General features: G+C 45.4%; 1 protein-coding gene and 2 non-coding genes across 3 annotated transcripts in view; 1 reads left to right on the top strand and 2 right to left on the bottom strand.

Annotated features, from left to right (window-relative positions):
* Positions 1 to 4,492: 4,492 nt before the first annotated feature.
* Positions 4,493 to 4,611, bottom strand: LOC120589010 (5S ribosomal RNA). The gene has a single exon (XR_005649366.1). It is a non-coding gene; the product is annotated as a 5S ribosomal RNA (ribosomal RNA).
* A 5,910-nt stretch (positions 4,612 to 10,521) lies between these two features.
* Positions 10,522 to 10,640, bottom strand: LOC120589009 (5S ribosomal RNA). Its single transcript, XR_005649365.1, has one exon. It is a non-coding gene; the product is annotated as a 5S ribosomal RNA (ribosomal RNA).
* Positions 10,641 to 19,462: 8,822 nt separating this feature from the next.
* The window catches only part of DLX3 (distal-less homeobox 3), a 7,934-nt gene continuing 6,681 nt past the window's right edge, over positions 19,463 to 20,715 (top strand). Inside the window, exon 1 of the mRNA XM_039846285.1 lies at positions 19,463 to 20,089. Coding sequence (XP_039702219.1) covers positions 19,765 to 20,089 — 325 coding nt within the window. The 5' untranslated portion in view covers positions 19,463 to 19,764. The remainder of the gene's footprint in view (positions 20,090 to 20,715) is intronic.

Genomic DNA, 20,715 nt, shown 5'->3' with positions numbered 1-20,715 from the left:
TCCCATCCATTTAAAAATGGGAAGGCCTGCCACCTGGTGGCAATTAAGATAACTGCAGTCCATGGTCAGGGTCCAGCATGGCCCTTCTCCCCATGGCCAATCTCTTGGGATTGTAGCTATAAAGACTGATCCAGGGGCCACCTTGGTCCTCTTCCTGCCTCCAGGCCATACCAACTTATTTTCCAGCACAAACAGGCAGATTTCTCTCATTTTTTAAAACCTCCAAGAACAGAGATTCCTCCCTCATCTTTGCTCCTTGGAAAATCCTACTTGCGGTCTCACCTTTATGTTTTCCTCCTATTTGTTCTTGTCCTCAAGGCAGACAGAGAATGAGAGGGTTCCCCTCCCCTCACTCAGAGAGGAAAGTCAGCCTGAGGAAGGGCCAGGAATTCTATCTGTCTATCTGCCTGGCTCTTCCCCACTTCAAAATACATTATATTACTTGGTTTGTTCCAGGATGGGTCATTTGCACCTGCTTCTCCGTGCATCTGAAGAAACCTGACCTCTTTCTCCTCAGAGGAATGAGAGCAGATTCCAAGTGGCTCTGAGGGGCCTGGAAAGCCCTACTGGTCATTAAGGGCTGGTCATTAAGGGCTGCAGTGAGCTCAGCAGCTTTAATACAGGGAAATGCCTGGCCTGGAGACTGGAGACATCACTATGTGACTTCGGGAAGGTTGCGATCTCTCTCTGGGCCTCATTTTCCCCATCTATATAATCAGGGGCACCTCTGGCTCTGGCATCCTGTGGCTCTGCCTCTCCATGCCTGACTGATGTTTATAGCCTTTCTTTCTTCCTCCCTTAGGCCCAGTTTTTATAGCTGCCTCTACCCAATCTACCTCTTTGTCCTATCTTCACCCTCCAGGCCAGCTGCAAAACAAATGGTGACTTCTCAAATGTCCCCTTCTTTCTGTCCCTTGGTCTCCAAGGACAGGAAGGAATTTGCACCTAAAGAAGTGTTCCAGGTATGGTGAAATCATTTGCTGCCTGCCCTTTCCTCCTTAGTCACAAAACCCAATTTTTATTCAGAACAGGAAGGATCTCTGGAGCCCTCGAAGGAAGCCCATGAGTGACCACAAACCTTTCCCATAGCAGCAGGTGCTCGGCTAATCTCATGTCACTCTCTTCCCCTGCGCCAGCCTCCTAGCTGAGGACCTTTGCCCACAAAGCCACTCGAAGGGCCCTTGATAGGGCCCTGGGAGAACACCAGTGTGTTTTCCAGGTGCTGTCGCTCAGTGCTTCCCAAACTGCCAGTCCTTGGGGTGCCAGGGCAGTGCTCAGTTTAGACATGTGGGCCCCACAGGAGCTGCATCTGGGCTCAGAGGCTCAAGTCTCTCACATAAATGATTCTGCCACCTGCCTAACCACAGGAACTCAAACTCAGGCCAGGGGCTGGGCACAGGCGGTCCTTAGCTATTTGTCTTCTCTCCTCCCCACTTCCAACCAAGAAACGAAATCTCCCATGCCTTTCTATGTCTGCCTTTCCCTGGTTTTCTAAGGAGGCAACGAACCCCTTCCAAGTGCCCACCTTCTTGGGGACCAGCACTGCTGGTTGACATCCTGTGCATCTGCCAGGGTAGGGACCAGGAGGGCGAGCCCCTGGGGGAAAGTCCTCAGAGAACCTAGCCACAAACAAGAGAGGCAGGGGCTGACAAGAGCGGAATAATGTGGGTAAACATGTTTTGCAAACTAAATGTTTCTTATCAGCTAAGGAAGTGCTATTCATAACAAGTATCTGCTTTTTGTTCCTTTGTCGGAAGGGCTGGTCTCTGCGCCAATGCGGGAGTGAGGGAGGGTGGTGGCTGGGCTGGAGGAGGCTGGATTGAGATCCACAGGTAGCTGTGAGCCTGAAAGAGAAGATGAGGCACAGGAGAGTGTGGAGCATCCAGGGAAGGGGCGGGAGGGTAAGACTGGGGATGGAGGGAAGGGCCATGGGGGGCAGGGCTGAGAAGGGAAACTGGTTAGAACAAAAAGCAGAAGGTTTTTCACTGGAGATGAACAGGGGCGGGGCATGGAACTGGACCCAAGCGCTAGGAGGAAGTTCATTCTGTAGTTCACAAGTTGGCAAGCTACAGTCCACAAGCTAAATCTAGCCTGCCCCTGATTTTGTAAATACAATTTTATTTATGTATTGTCTACAGCTGCTTTCCTGTTGTAACAGAGACCAGATGGCCTGCAACGGCAAAAATATTTTCTATCTGTCCCTTTACAAAGTTCACCAACCTCTGCTGTAACTGGTCCACGAATTCACACATTGAACAATTGATGAGCACCTACTATGTGCCAACCCTGTGATAAACTCTGGCTAGAGTCACTGAGAAAAGGATGTCATCCCTGCCTCTGGGCACTCACAGCCTAGAGAGAAAGACGAGTAAGTAGAGACCACCTGTCTAAGCTTTACTACAGGAAGTCAAATTGCTGTAAAATACAATAGTGGACACACCATCAAATGCACCATGGAAAAAAGGAATGAATGAATACAAGGGGATGGAAGGTAGGAATGAGAAAAGCACAGAGAGCTATAGATGCTCACAGGCAAGGCTTTCAGCTGGCAGATAGACTGTGTATCACGGAGGGCTGCTTGGAATTGAGCTTGCTCCAAGGACAGGAAGGAGTTCGCACCTAAAGAAGGACAGACACTGAGCGGGGTGTGCTCAAGGCAGGCCCCTAGGGAATGCAAGGCTCTTGCAGGGCTGGGCAGAGCAGCAGGGCCAGGAGCTTTCAGGGCCTAAGTGTTGCTGGCGTGAGCTTGAAAGTGAAGGCGAAACTGATGGGAAGCAGCAAAGGGCTTCAAGCTGGGGTCCAGCTACAGAGGAGGGACAGGCTGAGGGAAGCCTGGAGCAGGACATCTGCTGCATGTCAGTAGAGGGATGCTGAGGCTTGGGCAGCATAGGGCAGTGAGATGGGGAGGCCAGAAGGATTGAGAGGTATTTGGGAGGTGGGATCAATAACACTTGGGGAATGACCGATATGGGCAAATGAGAGGAGAGTAAATTGAGTGACCGATGGTGCCGTTGCTGAGAAGAGAAGCAGTGAAGGAGAACGTTTAGGGATGAAGATGGCAAGTTCGACTTCCAACAGGTGGAGTGCGAGCCCCCTGTGGGACATCCAAGTTAGAGTGTCCAGAAGATAGCAGCCTTCCCAGCTCTGGACTCAGCGGGAGGTTTGTGCTGGAGCTATAGATGTAAAGGCATAAGAGTGGAAGAACTTGTGCAAGGAAATGTGAGCTGAAAGCAAGAGCGAGATCCCGGGCATCCTGAGATATCCTGGCTGAGTCAGGCACTGAGGGTGGAGCAGGAATCAGACACAATCCCTGTCCTTCAGAAACTTTCTGTCCAACCCGTAAGAGAGACACATCAATAGATCATCTCGATATAATATGGTAAGTGATAAAGTGGATGCATGTTTGTTTGGCTCTAGGGATGTGGCCCAAAACAATTTAGCGGAAAGCACTTTGGCTCCCTGCCCACAGGGTAATGGACAGCTGAGGATGCTTCTGCCTGCACAGCATCTATTCTCTCTTCTGGTAAGAGCACCTCGGTTTCCCTTTAGGGAGCCACTTCTCCACTCTTTCAATTTGTGTTTGAGAGACCTGGCTCCTTTGAGAGACCGGGCTCCCTCCAGCCTCCCTCCCACTCTGAGGCGAGCACAGGACCCAGGCTTGGCCATTCCCTTTGGACGCAGCAAGTAGTTAAGGGCATCTGCAGAGACTCACTCCCAGCACTGAGTCTGGGGAAGTGCTTTCCTAGCTGGAACTGCTGGGTGAGGATCATGTAAGCACAAGCTGGGAGAGGGAATCACAGAAAGCTGAGCAACACGGTGGACCTGCTGACATCATTTGAACTCTGTGAGGTGAGCTCCAGGGGGGAGGGTGCCCTGTCTTTCATTAGGCAGCAAAGCCTCTTACTCATTGTGACCAACTTTTTAGAGGGCCAATCTGGGACACGGCCACACCAGACACACACACACACACACACACACACACACACACACACGCATGCACACTTATGCTTGCACAAATAATATCCTATATAACATATATGTTTTATAACTTTAACATAAAAATATGAAAATAAGTACTTATTTGAAATTTTATGTTATTCTCTATTATTTACTTTTCTGGCCCATAAATATTGCTATTTAAACAAAACAATAAGATTAGTTAAAAGAGGCAATTACTACTGATGGATAGTAAGGCCAATTAAATAAGTAATATATGTGAGGGAAAATACAATATTTTTATAACATCTCTTTTTGTCTTCTGATATTTTATAAATTTCTTTTAACTCTTTTTTTCTTCTGGTTTTATTGAAATATAATAGACAATTAGTTGCTCATATTTACATTGTACGATTCAATGAGTTTTTTCAGTTATAGTTGGCATACAATAATACATTAGTTTCAGTTGTACAGCATCGTGATTAGAGATCTATATAACTCACACTCCGTGTCTATTTTGTATCTATCCATTTGTATTCCTTTTTTTTTTTTTTAAAGCCTACAGCACCTGGTCTTCCTAGGTGGTCTCCCATCCAAGTACTAACCAGGCCCGACCCTGCTTAGCTTCCGAGATCATACGAAATCGAGCTTGTCCAGGGTGGCATGGCCATAGACCTCCATTTGTATTTCTTAATCTTTTTGTCCTTTTTTGCCATCCCTTCAACACCCCTCCCATCTAGTGGCCCTCAAAATATTCTCTGTATCTATGAGTTTATTTTCGTTGTTGTTTATTTTGTTCTTTAGACTCCATATGAATGTGAAATCATGTGATATTTATCTTTCTCTATCTGACTTATTCCATTTAGTGCAATACCCTCTAGGTCCATCAAGGCAATATCTTTTTTCATTCCCTTCCTTTTAGTCTGTGTGTGTCTTTTAATCTGAAGTGAGTCTCTTGTAGGCAGCATATGTAGGGGTCTTGTTTTCTTGTCCATTCAGCCACTCTATCTTTTGATTGGAGCATTTAATTCTTTTCCATTTAAGGTACTTGTTAATAGGAATGTAATTATTATCATTATTTATTTGTTTTTGATACATGTTTTTCCTTCTTAAAGAAGTTCCTCCAATGTTTCCTGTAATATTGGCTTAATGTTGATAAACTCCTTTAGCTTATTTTTGTCTGGGAAGCTCTTTATCTGTCCTTTGACTAAATGATAGCTTTGCTGGATAAAGTATTCTTGGTTGTAGATCCTGGGTTTTCATCACATTGACTATTTTGTGCCAAGCCCTTCTGTCCTGCATAGCTCCTTTTGAGAAATCAGCTGCCAGTCTTATGGGTGCTCCCTTGTAGGTAACCAATTGCTTTTCTCTTGCTGCTTTTAATATTCTCTCTTTGTATTTAACCTTTGGCATTTTAATTATGATGTGTCTTGATGTGGGCCTCTTTGGGTTCATCTTTTTTGAGACTCTCTGAGCTTCCTGGGGTTGTGGAAGTTAGAGAAGTTTTCCACCATTATTTCTTCAAATAGCTCTTCAAGTTTTTTTCCTTCAGGTACCCCCAGGACACGGATATTTTTACATTTAATTGTGTCTCATAGGCTCCTTAAATTATTATTATAGTCTTCGCTTCTTTTTTCTTGCTGTTCTGATTGAGTGTCCTTGGCTTTCCCGTCCTCTATATCAGTGGTTTGATCCTCTTCTTTATCCACTCTCTTTATTCCCTCTAATATACTCTCCATCTCAGATGTGTTCTTCATTTATGACTAGTTCTCTTTTATAATTTCCATTTCCATTTTTATGTTTTTTTATCTCTTGTTAAAATTCTCACTGAATTCATCTACACATCTTTTAATTTCATTGAGCAACTTTATAACCAGCATTTTGAACTCTGCATCTGTTAGATTTCTTGACTCTATTATTTCTGGATCTCTGTTCTGTTCTCTCATGCTTCTTTATCTTCCTATTTTGGCTCCCTTTCTTTGTCTGTTTCTATGTACTAAGTAAAGCTTCTAAATCTCCTGGCCTTATTAGCGTGGCTTTGTGTAGTAGGTGTCCAGTGACACAGTCCTGAGAGAGGTTCTGCTGCAGGCCAAGTTTAGCCCCTGCCTGTGTCCCTCTGGGGCCACCTGTTAAGATTCAGCAAGCAATCCACAGATGCTGTGGTTATAGCTCCCTTAAGAAACCATACCAAAAACCGAGGCCAGCTGTCACTGGTGTGAATCTTGGCACTGCTCAGCAAAGAGCACTGGACTCACCAAGGACACAACTGGATGTGGCTTGAGTGGGGCTGCGAATTGGAAGAGGCGGAGTTTCAGGGAATATTCTGGGCAAAGCAACCTCTGTTATTCAGTTTGATGACGTCTCAGTTATGGAGGCGCTGCGTCCACACACTGGGAATGGGGGAGGGTTCGACAGAGGACCAGCCAGCACTTCTGCCTGAGAGAGAGCCTCACCTCTGGCCCTCACTCCAACTATTAGTCCCTGGTGCCCTTACACAGTCGACTCGGTGCTGGTGCTCAGAGCGAGCAGGACCATCTCCGTGAAAGTCCGCTGGCGGGCACAGCCCTTTTAAGAGGCATCTGCCACTGCCATAGCCTCTGTTCCACTCAGCCACGAGGGACTGGGCAGCTTCGCATGTTTGCTGCATCCTACCTTGATTAATTATTTCTCTCCCCAGTTGTAGTGCTTCTGTTCATCTAGATTCCAGGCGACTTTTCTTGCTGTTTGCTCCGTGTTTCTGTCACAGCTTTGATTTGGTCACAAGAGGGATAAACAAAGCCTCTATCATCTACGCTATTTTTCTCCGCCAATGTCTCCCTCCACGTCTTTTTGTAGCTTGATAGCTTTTCTTTTTCTTTTCTTTTAATTAAACCTCTCAATTTATTTTAACTTTTGTCAGCACAATAGACCTGGTTTTGAGGCTTAGTGGTGCCCTATTGTGTTTACACAGAGATTAAACAATAAAAGAGGAGAAATTTCTGCAGAGTTATATTCTCGTAGCTTCTCTTGAACACCATTGTCCATTTTACTGACATATACCTTTTAAAACGAAGGCCTGGACTTTCGGCAGCAGGATGGAGGATTCGGGTGGGAATGGGTGTGTCCCTCAGTGTTTGTGGTACCAACAGGAAGAGATTTACGGGGGGACCCAGACCCGGCTCCCAAGGTGGGGGTGTCTGATTCCCAGGCAGGCTTCTCTGTTCCAGAGCTGGGATTTCTTCTTGCTTCATTCCTCACTTTTCTTTAATGATTCTCTTTCTCTCTGTCCATACTTTCTCTTTCTCTCTTGTTTTCCTCTTAATTCCTTTCCTTTTGTTCCCTCTGTCCCTGACTCCTACCTCATTCCAGGCTTTGTTCCTTAATTCTTGCCACCTTCTCTCTGGCTCTTTCTTGGTAGCATAACTCTCTCTGGCTGAGGCAGTGCGAGGAGAGAAAGACCCGGTCCACTGTGCTCTTGGGGGTGGGGGTTGGCAGGACTCAACTGCGACCCCCCCAAGCCCTGCCCTAAAGCGGCAGCCGCCACCGCTCCCCCACGTCATGTCCTCAGAAGTACTACATAGCGATTCAACATATTTTAACTCTTTAAAACTCTTTATTGGACATTTACATTCTGTGAGCTATATTATTTCATATTCTTAAAATACATAAATGTAAATCTATTTAAAAGGAGAACGTAAATACAGTAGGACAAATTAAACAGATATTATTTATATTTAATTTTTAAAAAGAGCAATGACCTATTTCTTTCTGTCCCATGACATGGTAGGATAATTTGACTCTCTCTGTTTTCTATTCCAATAATACTTTCTGAACTGCCTGCGGCCTTTATTTAGGACAGCTTCTAGCCTTTTATGCAGTGGTGAAACTGAAGACCGTCAAACAGAAAATTCACTTTGACCTACAGCTCTGTTCTTATCAAGCCCACATTATACTGATTACTTGTGTCAGTCCAGTGTGCTGACATTGAACTAAAAAGCCTCTCAATAAAAACATTTGAGCATAGAATACTTAGGAGTTTACTTACTGGCAACAGCAGGTCTTTCAACTTGTGGAAATTAGTTTACAGCTCTTCAAAAATGTCCAACCATTTTGTATATACAGACTAGCTGCTTATCAATCAGGTCCTTTGCATCTAGAAATTCATCACATAGATGGTCCATGCCTAAAACATCTATCATTTTTAAATACTCAAATGTCATCAGAAGTTTAACTTCTTTCTCAGGGAAAATGATTTTGAAGCACAGAAGGTAATTTGGACTGGTGAGATCGAAGTTGGATTCTGTGATGATTAATTTTATGTGTCAGCTGGATTGGGTTATAGGGTTCCCAGATATTTGGTTAAACACAATTCTGGGTGTGTCCATGAGGGTGTTTCTGAATGTGATTAACATTTGAATCAGTAGACTGAGAAAAGCAGATTGCTCTCCCCCATGTGGGTGGGCCTCATCCAATCTGTTGAAGATCTGAAATATCAGGCTGGGATTTTCTGGTCTTTAGCTTGCTGTCTACAGATGTTGGGACTTCTAATCCTCCATAACCATGTGAGCCAATTCCTTATAATAAATAAATAAATCTATCTATGTATATATGTAGATTGATATGTATCTCTGTCATCCATCCATCCGTCCGTCCGTCCATCCATCCATCCATCCATCCATTCATCCATCCGCCCACCCATCCATCTATTTATCTATCTATCTATATATCTATATCTCTCCTACTGGTTCTGTTCCTCTAGAGAACACAGACTAATATAGATTTTAAATAAAGTACAGTTTTAGTAAAGAAATTAAGAAAGTTTTGTTTAATTTGGCTATCCTTTTCTGGTGACTTTTTTTTTTTTTTGCGTTCTGAACCAATCTTATTTCCAAAATATAAGTCTGGTTTGGTTTTTGTTTTGTTTTGTTTTTGTTTTTGTTTTTTGGATTGGTTGTTTTTTTGAGGGGGAGTTGTGTGAGTTTTTGTCACAACTTACACATGACATGGAACAATTCAGATGCAGTCATTTCATCCTTTTCGAGGCTCCTTATGGCCTCTCCAAAGATCATCAAAGAGTTTTAGAGAAACAGTATATAAATTTCTGTTTTATTATATCACTTTCTCCAGTCTCATCTTTAATGTACTTCCAAATTAGAGAGGGGAATTCTTTTTATCTCACTCTTTAAAAATATGATTTTATAGCAGGTTGACATTTTATATCTTTGTCGTGGCCAGCAACACTGCTAGTCATCTTGTAGGCACATGGCTAAGGAGGATCTCCTTCCCTTTATAGAAAGTCAATAATCTCATTAAAAGCTTCAGCGCAGTTTGAGGTAACTGAAAAGTGACTAAAAACATTCATTATGAAAGCCTAAGTGAACCATATTCCTTTTAGCAGCATTGTGCACAGGATGTACAGGTCGTTTAGCAGATAAGACCATTTCTATTTTTTGGTAAAAAGTTTATAGTCTAAGTGGAATTTGCTAAAATTTGCATTTGTCTTGTCTGCTGAATATGCATCATAGATGAGCAAGATTGGTTTGTATTTGAATAAGACATCAATAACCTTTTGTTTTCTGTTTTCGGTGGATTCATTAAAATCTTCATAGAAATAAAGAGTACCATTCGAAACTCCATTTTCCAAATCAAAGTGCCTAGGAGCTAGGGGGAACATCTTTTTGTTGCCATTATTCAGACTTGAAATAGCATGCAAAAAGCATGATTGTTGGTAAGATATGACAAAATCAGCTCTCCACTGTCAGAGGCCAAGACATGTGTTATCAAAACTTCCCCGTTTTTTCTCCCACAGGACATTTTACAACCTGTGAATCAAAAAATATAACTTCACTCAGTTTCATAGAGCAATCAAGGGAACAATATAATAATGTGTGCTCATTTGTGTGGTATGCCTGAGTTAATTCAGCAAACACTGAGGGTTGCTGACTAAGGATTGGTGTCTTTTGGGGTGATGAAAAACTTTTGATTATTTAGAATTACTTGCCTGTCTCATCCTGAATTTGTGAGATTTCATATATGCAATTCTCCAAATATGCTTCAGAGCTCCATTTCATTGTACCCAACCCCAAGTTCTTTTCTATGTATTGTACAGTCCTCTGTTTTGGTTATTTATCTCCCCAATCCAGTGGTATATGTCCTTCCATCTGTCATTAAAATAACACAGTCATTTTGCCCTTTTTCCCTGGTGATATCATTGGTACTGTATTATATTACAACCATTCTCATTTTCATTATCTAAACTTTTAGAAAATGTGCTCATAATATTCACATTAAAAATTAGACTAGCACTGTCTCCATCCACAGGCTAAGAGAAAAGTGGACTTTTAAAGCTCAAATTACAATCACTGAAGTTGCACACTTAAGTGCTGTCACTCAGAGTGATGCAATCACAGTGATCCATTAATGTCAACCACATGTCAAGGTTGACAGCACCAGCGGTCCTATATGTGTTTGCTTGGATTTATACCTCCACATTTCTCTTTTCTTTTTCTTTTTTTTCAGGAGAGGCAACCCTTGGTTGACCTCACAGATTGCAAGGACCTTGTCAGCTTACAATCCCTTTTTTATTTTTATTTATTTATTTTTTTACATCTATAGCACCTGGTATTCCTAGGTGGTCTCCCATCCAAGTACTAACCAGGCCCGACCCTGCTTAGCTTCCGAGATCAGATGGGATCAGGTTTGTTCAGGGTGGCATGGCCGTTAACTTTTTCTTTCCTTTTTTGTTAGCAGTTGTAAATGGTATCGTTTTTAATTTCAGTTTTCATGTGTTCATTGCTAGTATATACAAGTACAACTGATTTTTTAAACTTTCATAAGTTTTCAATTACAGTTGACAGATAATATTATATTATCTTTAGGTGTATAACATAGTGATTTATTTAACTTATGAAATGATCACCCCAATAAGTCTAGTGACACCATACATAGTTATTACAATATTATTGACTATATTCCTTACTCTGCACTTTATATTCCCATGACAGTTTTTATAACTGGCAATTTGAACTTCTTAATCCCTTCCCGTTTTTCACCCATCTACACAAGTCCTCTCCCATCTGGTAACCATTAATGTTCTCTATATCTATGAGTTTGTTTTTGTTTGTTTCTTTTGTTTTTTAGAGTTCACACATAAATGAAATCATATGATATTAGTCTTTCTCTGACTTATTCATTAGCATAATGCCCTCTAGTTCCATCCATGTTGTTGCAAATGACAAGATTTGATTCTTTTTTATGGCTGGGTAATATTCCATTGTGTCTATGTGCCACATCTTTATCCATTCATCTATCGATGGACACTTAGGTTGCTTCTTGGTTTTCTATGTCGATCTTATAGCCTGTGACCTTGCTGAACTCACTTACTAGTTCTAGGAGGGTTTTTTTTTGTGAATTACTTGGTATTTTCTTTGTAGAATATACATCATCTGCAAATAGGAACAGCTTTATTTCTTCCTTTTCTTTTCCTTACTGAGCTAGCTAGAATTTCCAGCATTATGTTAAGTAGCAGTAATGGAGTCTATATCCTTGTTTCGTTCCTGATCTAAGGAATAAGGCATTTAGGCTTTCACCATTAAGAATGATATTAGCTAGATTATTTGTAGATGTTCCTTATCAAGTTGAGGAAATTTCTCTACTCCTAGTTTGCTGAGGATTTTCATCATGAATAGGTGTTGAATTTTGTCAAATGTTTTTTTTTGCACCAATTGCTGTGATCATGTGATTTTTCTTCTTTATCTATTAATATGGTGGATTATACTGATTGATTTTCAAATATTGAATCTGCCTTATATCTCTGAAATAAATCCCACCTAGTCGTGGTGTATAAATTTTTAATATAATTTTGAATTCTATTTGCTAATATTTTGATAAAGATATTTATATCTATATGCATTAGGGATAGATGTATAGTGGGTGCTTTTTGATTTTATGGTTTATCCTTTCACTGTTTATGAGCAAATATACTCCCTTCCCCCTTTGTTTAGATGACTGGCAACATACTATATACATTTCTCTCCATCTTGATTTTTTTACTTAAAAATATATATGGAGAGAGTGAGCTACAAAAACAAGTTAGGAATGATATGGCAAATGGTAGAGTTGAATACTCCAAGAATCAGCCCTTCCAATGAAGCAACCATGGAGCTAACAATTGACAGAGTCAACATATTTGTGGCTGTTTTCTATTTATTGCATTTGTTCTGTTTCTTTTTCTTTTTATCTTCCCCTCTTCTTCTCTGACTTTAGTTGAACATCTTATATAGTGCCATTTTCTCTTCTCTCTTAGCATGCCAAGCATACTTCTTCTAAAAAAATGTTTTTAGTGGTTGCCCTAGAGTTTGTGACATACACTTAAACTAATCTGAAACCATTTTCAAATAACACTATTCTGCTTTACGGCTAGTACAGGTACCTCGTAACAGAATATTTCCTATTCCTCCCTCCTGTTCCTTATAACTTTGCTGTAATTCATTTCAATTATCCATAAGCAATAATCACCCAATAATCGTTGTTATTATTATATCAGCAGTTTTCTATGACACCAATGAATAAGAAAAAACATTTTATTTTACCTTTATTAATTCCTTCTCTGAATTTCTTCCTTTGTATAGAACTGAGTTTTTTACCTATATAATTTTCCTTCTCTTTGAAGACCTTTTTAAAACATTCTTCCAAAACAGGTCTACTGGCAACAATTCCCTCAGTTTTTGTTTGCCTGAGATAGTCTTTATTTACTTATGTCCACTTTTAAAAGATAATTTCGCTGGATACAAAATTCTATGGGTTTTTTTTTTCTTTCAGCACTAAAGATTTCACTCAGCTTTGTTCTTGCTTGTATGGTTTCTGAGAAGTCCAATTAGTTCTTATATTTTTTTCTCCTATAAATAAGGTGGCTTTCCCCGCTCTGGCTTCATTTTCCATTTTTCTTTGTTTTCCTGCACTTTGAATAAATTCTAGCCTCTAGCTGTCTGGCACCAAGAGTGCCCCCTCCATTATCTCCGTGCTGCCTGCCTCTTTCCTCGTGGGTCCTCCAGCCTGGACCTCTTCTCCACTCCTTCACTGATCGCTCCACGCCTCCTTTCTTTCCCTGCCTAACTTAGACTCCCCTAAAAGCCACACGAGCAGCCTTTGCTAATGTCTGCCAAGCAAACCCTTCTGCCCATAGATGACCCTGAGCCCTGCCGGAGTGCAGTCCACCACCCGGATGGCCCCCACCATGCCTCCTGGGGTCACGACAACTTCAGGGTCTCCCACCACAGAGAGGTGTGACACCCCCCAGAAATTCTTCCATGTCTTCTAGTCAGTTCTCTTCCCAGTCCCCGTGGCTGCAGCTACACTTCAGCCTTGCTCACCTTTTCCCATTCACCTTAAACCTCTGGTCCCGCCATCTCCCCTCTCCTCAGCTATTAACCTCACACCTACTTTGCATATGCACCCATATTGGAACCCCAAAATACCTTGAACAATTTCTGAAATGTTTCGAACATCCAGAAAAGTACAGAGAATGGCATAGCAAACACCTATGTGTCTAGCATAGGTGCTGGGTCAAATTATCTTCTGACCCAAACCTGGAAGCAGACCAGCTCGCTCCATAGAGGTTAAGAGTCAGACTGTCTGGGCTCAAATCTCAAATCCACCACGTACTTATGCTCTCTATGCCTCAGTTTCCCCCTATGTCAAAAGGCAGAAATGAGAGTGCCCACCCCATAGGGTGGCGGCGGGAACAAATGAACTCCTATGTGTAGAACATTTTGAGCTGTGCCTGGCACATAGTGAGTGCTCGGTCAAAGCCAGCTCTTTTCACTTCATCTTCGCTCTTGACTCAGACTCAACGGAAGAGAGAATCTGTTCCGAGGCTAACCCCTTGGGCAGGCTTCCAGATCCTCCCCCCAACTCAGGGAAGGCGCTCTTGATTCGCCCCTCTCTCCTGGCTGCTATAATTGACATAGAAACAGGCTCGCTCCCATTTAAAATACATTCACACACACACACCTCTCGATACGCCAAATACCCTCCCGCTACCGCCCTCTCTGCTCCCTCTTGCCTTTCACAGCCAAACTTCAAGACAGAGTTGCCTACACTTGTTCTCTCCATCTCCTCCTCTCCCACTCACCCTTCAGCCAGCTGTAAATAGCCCTCCAGCTTCTCCTCCACCAAACCTGTCTTCCTGATATCACCAAATGTCTCCTGGAGATGTCATCCAGTGGGCACATCTCAGTCCTCATTTTGGCCAGATCACATGTCCACAACAGGATTTGACCTTGCTGACCACTCCCACCTCCTTGAAACACTCCCAGTTCCCCCTCCCCGCACAGGGACACCTCTCTCTGCATCGCCTCACACCTCTCTGGCCACTCATTCTCTCTCTCAGGTGTCCTCTATTCTCCCCCTCCCTTCCTGGACCATCTCACTCACATCTGTGGCTTCACAAACCACAAGATGTCAATGACCCCAAAGTCACATTTCCCATCCCAGCTTCTTTACTGATTTTTCAGGTCCTTGTAAGCAACTGCCTGCTGGACAGTGCCTCCTAGATGTCTCAGACACTCAGACTCAACACTGTCAAAATCAAGCTCTTAGCACAACCCCTTTGGAGAACTATTTGGCAGTACGTTCTAAAGCTGAACACGCACACACCCCGTGGCCTACTATTCCACTCTTAGGTACCCAACAGCAATGTGTACGTATGTGCACCAAAAGACATGCACAAGAAGCACTATTCATGATGGCCCCAGACTAGAAACTAGCCAAACATTAGATCAAATAAATAGTGATATGTTCATATGATAGAATACCTCACACGGTACTGAAAATGAATGATCTACAAATTTTTCCAATACTATGGATAAATCTCACAAACATAACGCCGAGCAAAAGAAGCCAGATATGAAAGAGTGTATACCGTACACTTCAATTTGTATGAAAGTCAAAACTATGCAACACTGACCTATGGTGCTAGAGGTTAAGATAATGTTTACCCTTGGGGAATAGTAACCGAAAGAAGCACGAGGGGGCTTTAGTGCTGGTAGTTTCTCCAACTGGTACTTACCCTGATGTTAGTTACACAGCTGTGTGTGTATGCAAATTCATCGATTATGATTTCTGCACTGATCTGTATGTATGTTAGATTCCAATAAAAAGTTAAAAAAAAAAAACAGGACACATCCTCTTCCCCATCAGGCTCCCCCTCTCCCTGGTGTTCTGTTTTCCCAGAGATGGTCCCAACTTTCCACTCAGTTGCCTAAGTCAGAAGTTAGGGGCTATTTCCCACTCTTCCTCTCTCCTTATTACGAGCATCCAAGTGCTATTGCTAGACTTCCTACTCGCCCTAAATCTACCCACTTCTCTCTACCCACACTGCATCTTCCTTAACCCAATCCCCCTCTTGCCTGGCCTTCTGCAGTAGCCCCCCAGCCTCCAATCTCATCTCCTCTGATTCATCCCCACACAGCATCCAGAGGGACCCTTCTAGAATGAAAAATCCAGTCATGTCTCTTCTCTAGTTAAAATCTTTCAGCGGTTCCCTGCACCCTCTAGATGAAACCCATTCTCCTGCTCGTGGGTCCCAGGTCCACTCCAGCTTTACCTCTGGGCCCCGCTCCCCTGATGCTATGCCCCAATCAGTCTCATGAGCCTCTGCACAGGCTTTTTCTGTGGCTGGGAACCGTCTCCTTCTCCTCATCCCTGCTTTTCCTGGCCAAGTCCCACACATCCTTCGGGTCTCAGATATCCTCCTGCCTCTATGAAGAGTTTGGGGCCTTCTTAGGCTGTCAAGGTAGGCACGTGCTACCCTTATCCCAGTACGTATCCCATGGTAGTGAAATTGGCTGCTTATGTATCCACTTCTCCTACTGGACCTGGATTCCATGGAGGAGGACATTGCATCTGTCCTGTTCATCACTCCATCCACAGCACCTAGCATAGTACAGTCTCAGAAAAGATTTGTTGGATGAATGAAGGATCCCAAAAAGAAGTGCTGAAGGCCTGGGGTATACCTCCAAGGAAGTTGGCAAGAAGGTAAAGGAGAATCCCCTTGAGAGACAAGAGTTCTAGAATTTAGAATCATAAGACATCAGAGCTTGAACGGATCTCAGAGGACACTTAATGATCCACTTGTTGATTTACAAACGAGAAACCAAAGAGAAGGAGCTACTAGCTGGACAAGGATGGGTGGAAGGAGGGAGAAGAGGCAGCTGCAGAGTAAGGCAAGGTGATGATAAAAAGTCAATAGTTAGTGCTGTAGGGCTCCTAAAAGAAATAAAGATAATATTTCTTCTAGGTGTGAAGATAGGGCCCCTACATGTGGCCGGTTCCCCAGGTCTTCCCAGTGGAAATGGACTCTGGCCTCCTCACATTGACCGCCAGATGGTGCCAGCTCCCCAGGCAACAGAGAGAAGTGGGCTGGTCTGCTCACTCTGGGTTCCATCCTCCTTCCTGAGTTCCTCCCCACAGACCTGGCACTCTGTGAGCCCAGATGCTGTGGCTGTGCCCAAGCGGCATGAAACTTGGGCTTCAGGTAACAACTTGTTTCAATGGGGTACCTTTTCTCATGCCAGGCAGAGGGCAGGTAACAAACTCTGACCTGGGCATTGACCAGCACTGCCCTCCCGCTAGCCTCCTGGAGGCCTTTGACAGACTACCCTGCATCGCCCCTCTACCAGGGGCAGGAACTCTGGTCAGGCTGACACCTGCTCATCTTGTTGGCCCAGACAAGGTGCAATGGGTGGCACTGGTCCAACTGCATCCTCCAGCAACCTCGGCATCCTGAGTCGGCAGGTGCCCATCCAGTGGCTGGTGGCTCCAGTCCTGCTGGCCTGACGGGCCCCTTTCAGGCCATCATGGCCTCATGCTGGAAGCTGCTCCTGCTTGTACCCTAGAGTGGGGCAGTTGGATGGCAGTGCCTGCTCCATGCCTCCTCTTTTCCTAACCCTGTAAGCCTATTCAGCCAAGATGGTTCAGCCCCTCTGCAGTATTTGGGAGTCTCACAAATTCATTCAACAAACATCTATTAGCACTGAGGCTGTGTGCCAAGATCTGCCCTCGGTATCTGGAAGGTAGCAGTGAACTAGAGAGATACAGTCACTGGTGTCTTGGAACACACCGTGCAATAGACCAGATGTTAACCTCACATTAGCAAACAATTGTTTCATTGCTCATTTAAGTTTCTAATGCTGAAGTTTTAGTCCATTTCGAGAACTCACACACTTTCAGAGCAGAATGGAGCATAGAGATTATTCTAAGGTAACCCACCACCACCACACTCTTTCATGATTCCTGGACTCCTAGTCCAGTGGTCATCCATTTTACTCAGGAGCCACAGGTAGGGGTGGGAATGAACGGGGGAGAAGGAGTGAGGCTTCTATGAGGACCCCATGACGAAAGCAGACTTTCTGCCATCTCTGAATCATCTGGCCCTTTTTGGTATAAGTTGAGAAATGAATGAATGCATGAACGAATTAATGAATGATGGCAAAAGGGCTTGTCCGATGCTGTCCCTTCTCTGTGGGGAGCTGGGGCTCCAAAGCAGGTCCTGCAGGCCTTCTCGCCCCTCCCCCCATCCTAGAAAGGAAGCCGGCCCTCCCAGTGCCCTACCTGCCCCCCGCCCCATGCCGCAGGCTCTCTTGGCGCCCTCTTGGCAACAGAACAGAGGGCATCCAGAGCGGGTGGCAACTCGCCCCGCCACGGGCTCCGAGCGGCGGGCAATAGGCGCTGGGGGGACGCGGAGATAGACAGACAGATAGCGCTCCCCTCGCCTGTCCCCCGCCCCCACCTTTCCCACGCCCAGGTCTCTCTGGAGCCTCTCAGACCTGGCGGGCACTCCTGCCCCTTGGCCCACACGGACTGTGGACCTCAGCCTCCGCCGATTGCAGCTCTCAAAGCGCTTGGAACTCCTGGCAGCCTGGCCCGGGGGACTGACTTTGAAAAGGCGCACAGAGCCCCCTGCACACTTTTCTGCCGGACAGCGTCTACTAGGGAAACCCCTTCTCGAGGCTCGAAGAAACTTGGGAAAGTTGCAGAGCCGAGACGTGACCACGAGGTGGCGCGCTGGCACTATCTGTCTTGGGATGCCTTAGCCAGGCCGGGAAGGGAAAGGGGCCAGAATTGAAGGAGTAGCCCCGTGTGAAGGTTGCATGTGGCTAGGAACTGAGATTTGAAGGAGCCCCTCCTCCCTACAAAGAAAGATGAGAGAAGAATTAAGAGTGAAATGGAGAAATGAGCTAGGCATTGGGAAACACTTGGATGACCTAGAGTAGTGGTCTTGTGGACCAAACAAGACTAGGAGCTGGAGGTCCCCAGGGAGAGGAGCCTCTTCCTCAGGACCTTTTTTGGGGGATGGGGTTCCCAGTTAATGGGGATTGGGAAGGGGCTGATTTTTATACACCTTTGCATACAATCACACATTCACACGTAGACGTGCTGTCCAGGGTCCCCCACTCAGACTTCAAGCTACTCCGCCCCCCACACACACACACACTGCTACACTTTCTCATACACACATTCCTGCACTCACATACACCTTAGTATACTATGGAACACACGAAGTCCTCACATCACACACCCCAAGTACACTCGTCCCATACACGTGATCTCTAAAAATGCCCACATATCCCCAGTACTATCCCAAATGCACAGTATCTGCCCCCATACTTACTGAAACATAGAGAGCCAGCCTGCGCCCCACTCAACTTCAGGCAGACCCCAGGTCTCAGGCTCCTGCGCGGCCTCTGCAACTGCACACACATAGTTTCAGAAATAACTCTAATATCACTACAGGCAGGCTGTACGACCCCGCCCTCCCCAGAAGCCCCTAAATCCACACATACCTGCCCCCCAGGCCCTCTCCAATGGGATCCTCCCTGGGCTGAATTATGACTTTCCTAAGCCCAAGGTATATTTGCCTGATGGATCTCTTCCTCCACAAACAGTTTTTTTTTAAATTACATTTCATGACTGCCTTGCTGTAAAAACAATATGTTGATATCATGTATTCAAACATTTTCAACTTAAAATTTTTTTCCTTTCTTCTTATTTTAAAGGAAATTAAAACATTTTCATGGACCTGAATCCTTCTCACTTCAGGCACATTTGTCTTCCTGTCATTTGCACAGCGCGCGCGCGCGCACGCACACACACACACACACACACACACATCACTTTGGACCACTTCCCTACAAACACCCACGGGCAGGGCCTCTCCTTCCCATTGTAACTGAGCCCACTCCTCACCCTGTAGCCACGAAGACAGAGACTGATGACATGATCCTGGGGGTTTTGAGCATCACTGATTCATATTCAGAGACACTGGAGGGTTTATCTGGGGCAGGGGGGACAGGAGATCCACAGAAGTAGGAGTTGGTGCTAAGGTGTGTGTGCAGTGTGTGTGTGTGTGTGGTGTGTGTGTGTGTCTGTGTGTGTGTGTGTGTGTGTGTAAGGTGTCTGGTGTGTGTGTGTGTGTTTTGGTAACAACAAAGAATGGAGGAGAGAGAAGAGCGCAGGAGCATGTTTTGCCTCGAAGGCAAGACTTGCAGCCAATCAGAGCGCTGGAGCCTCCCTCCGCGACTCCTCTATTGAGTCTATAACCGGCTGGCCGGGCGGAGCTGGCAGCATTTGACTGTAGCTTGGGACGCGACGGGAGCCGCACAGCGACCGCGCGAACGCCGCGCGGGTCTAAGCGCCCTTCGGCCTCCCCTCCCCCGAGACGCTGCCAGACCCTCCTCTCGCCTTGCGGACACACACCCCCTCTTTGGCTCCTCCGCCTCCCTCACGCTACTGCCAGGTTCCGCGCTCGGCGGCCGAGGCCAGCCCCGGGGTGGCGCGGCGCCTGCCAGGATGAGTGGCTCCTTCGATCGCAAGCTCAGCAGCATCCTCACCGATATTTCCAGCTCGCTTAGCTGCCATGCGGGCTCCAAGGACTCGCCCACCCTGCCCGAATCTTCTGTCACTGACCTGGGCTACTACAGCGCTCCGCAGCACGACTACTACTCGGGCCAGCCCTACGGCCAGACCGTGAACCCCTACACCTACCACCACCAGTTCAATCTCAACGGGCTTGCAGGCACCGGCGCTTACTCGCCCAAGTCGGAATATACCTATGGAACCTCCTACCGGCAGTACGGAGCGTACCGGGAACAGCCGCTGCCCGCCCCGGACCCAGGTGAGGACCATGGGGTTGCGGGAGGGTCGGAGATACTGGAAGTTTCCCCCAGGGACAGAAAGGCAGGGAATTGACGCAGAAATCCAGCGAAGCGTCGAGGGTCAGACGTGTGCTGTTTGGAGTTAGAAGGTGGGCTACAGGACCCCATACGGAACAGAAGACCGCGCGTCTGGGGCGCGTTGCTCGCTGTGCGCCGTGGTCTCGGGTGAGGATTCGGGAGAGCTACGGAGGGAAGGACCGGGCTGTGGGTTGTCGGGGAGCCTCCTAATCGAGGTGCTTCCGCCGGGAACCTCAGCAAGCGGTCCTCTATTGCGCAGACGGTTTGGGGGTAGACATCGGGGACTGGCAGCTCCAGGGACCCTCTGAATCCGGGCTGGCGAGAGGAGGAATAGTAAGGGGAACGTGGAGAGAGAGACACCCTAGAATTACGGAAAAAATAAGAAAGCAGCGCGGGAGAAGTGGAGGAGCTGAAAAAGAGAAAGGTGGAGATAGAGCAAAAGAGAAATGTGGAGACAAAGTGAGAGAAAGAGCGTAAGAAAGGAACGGGACAGGACGGAAAGAAAAGAAGGAAGGAAGGAAGGAGTCTGTACTGTTTGCGACTTTTCCGAAAAATCTGAAACTATTCT

This window comes from Pteropus medius, unplaced genomic scaffold (genome assembly GCF_902729225.1).
Source record: "Pteropus medius unplaced genomic scaffold, Ma_sr-lr_union100, whole genome shotgun sequence".
NCBI lineage: Eukaryota > Metazoa > Chordata > Mammalia > Chiroptera > Pteropodidae > Pteropus > Pteropus medius.
Note: the sequence above shows the minus strand (reverse complement) of the source record. Positions and strands in the feature narration are given on the sequence as shown.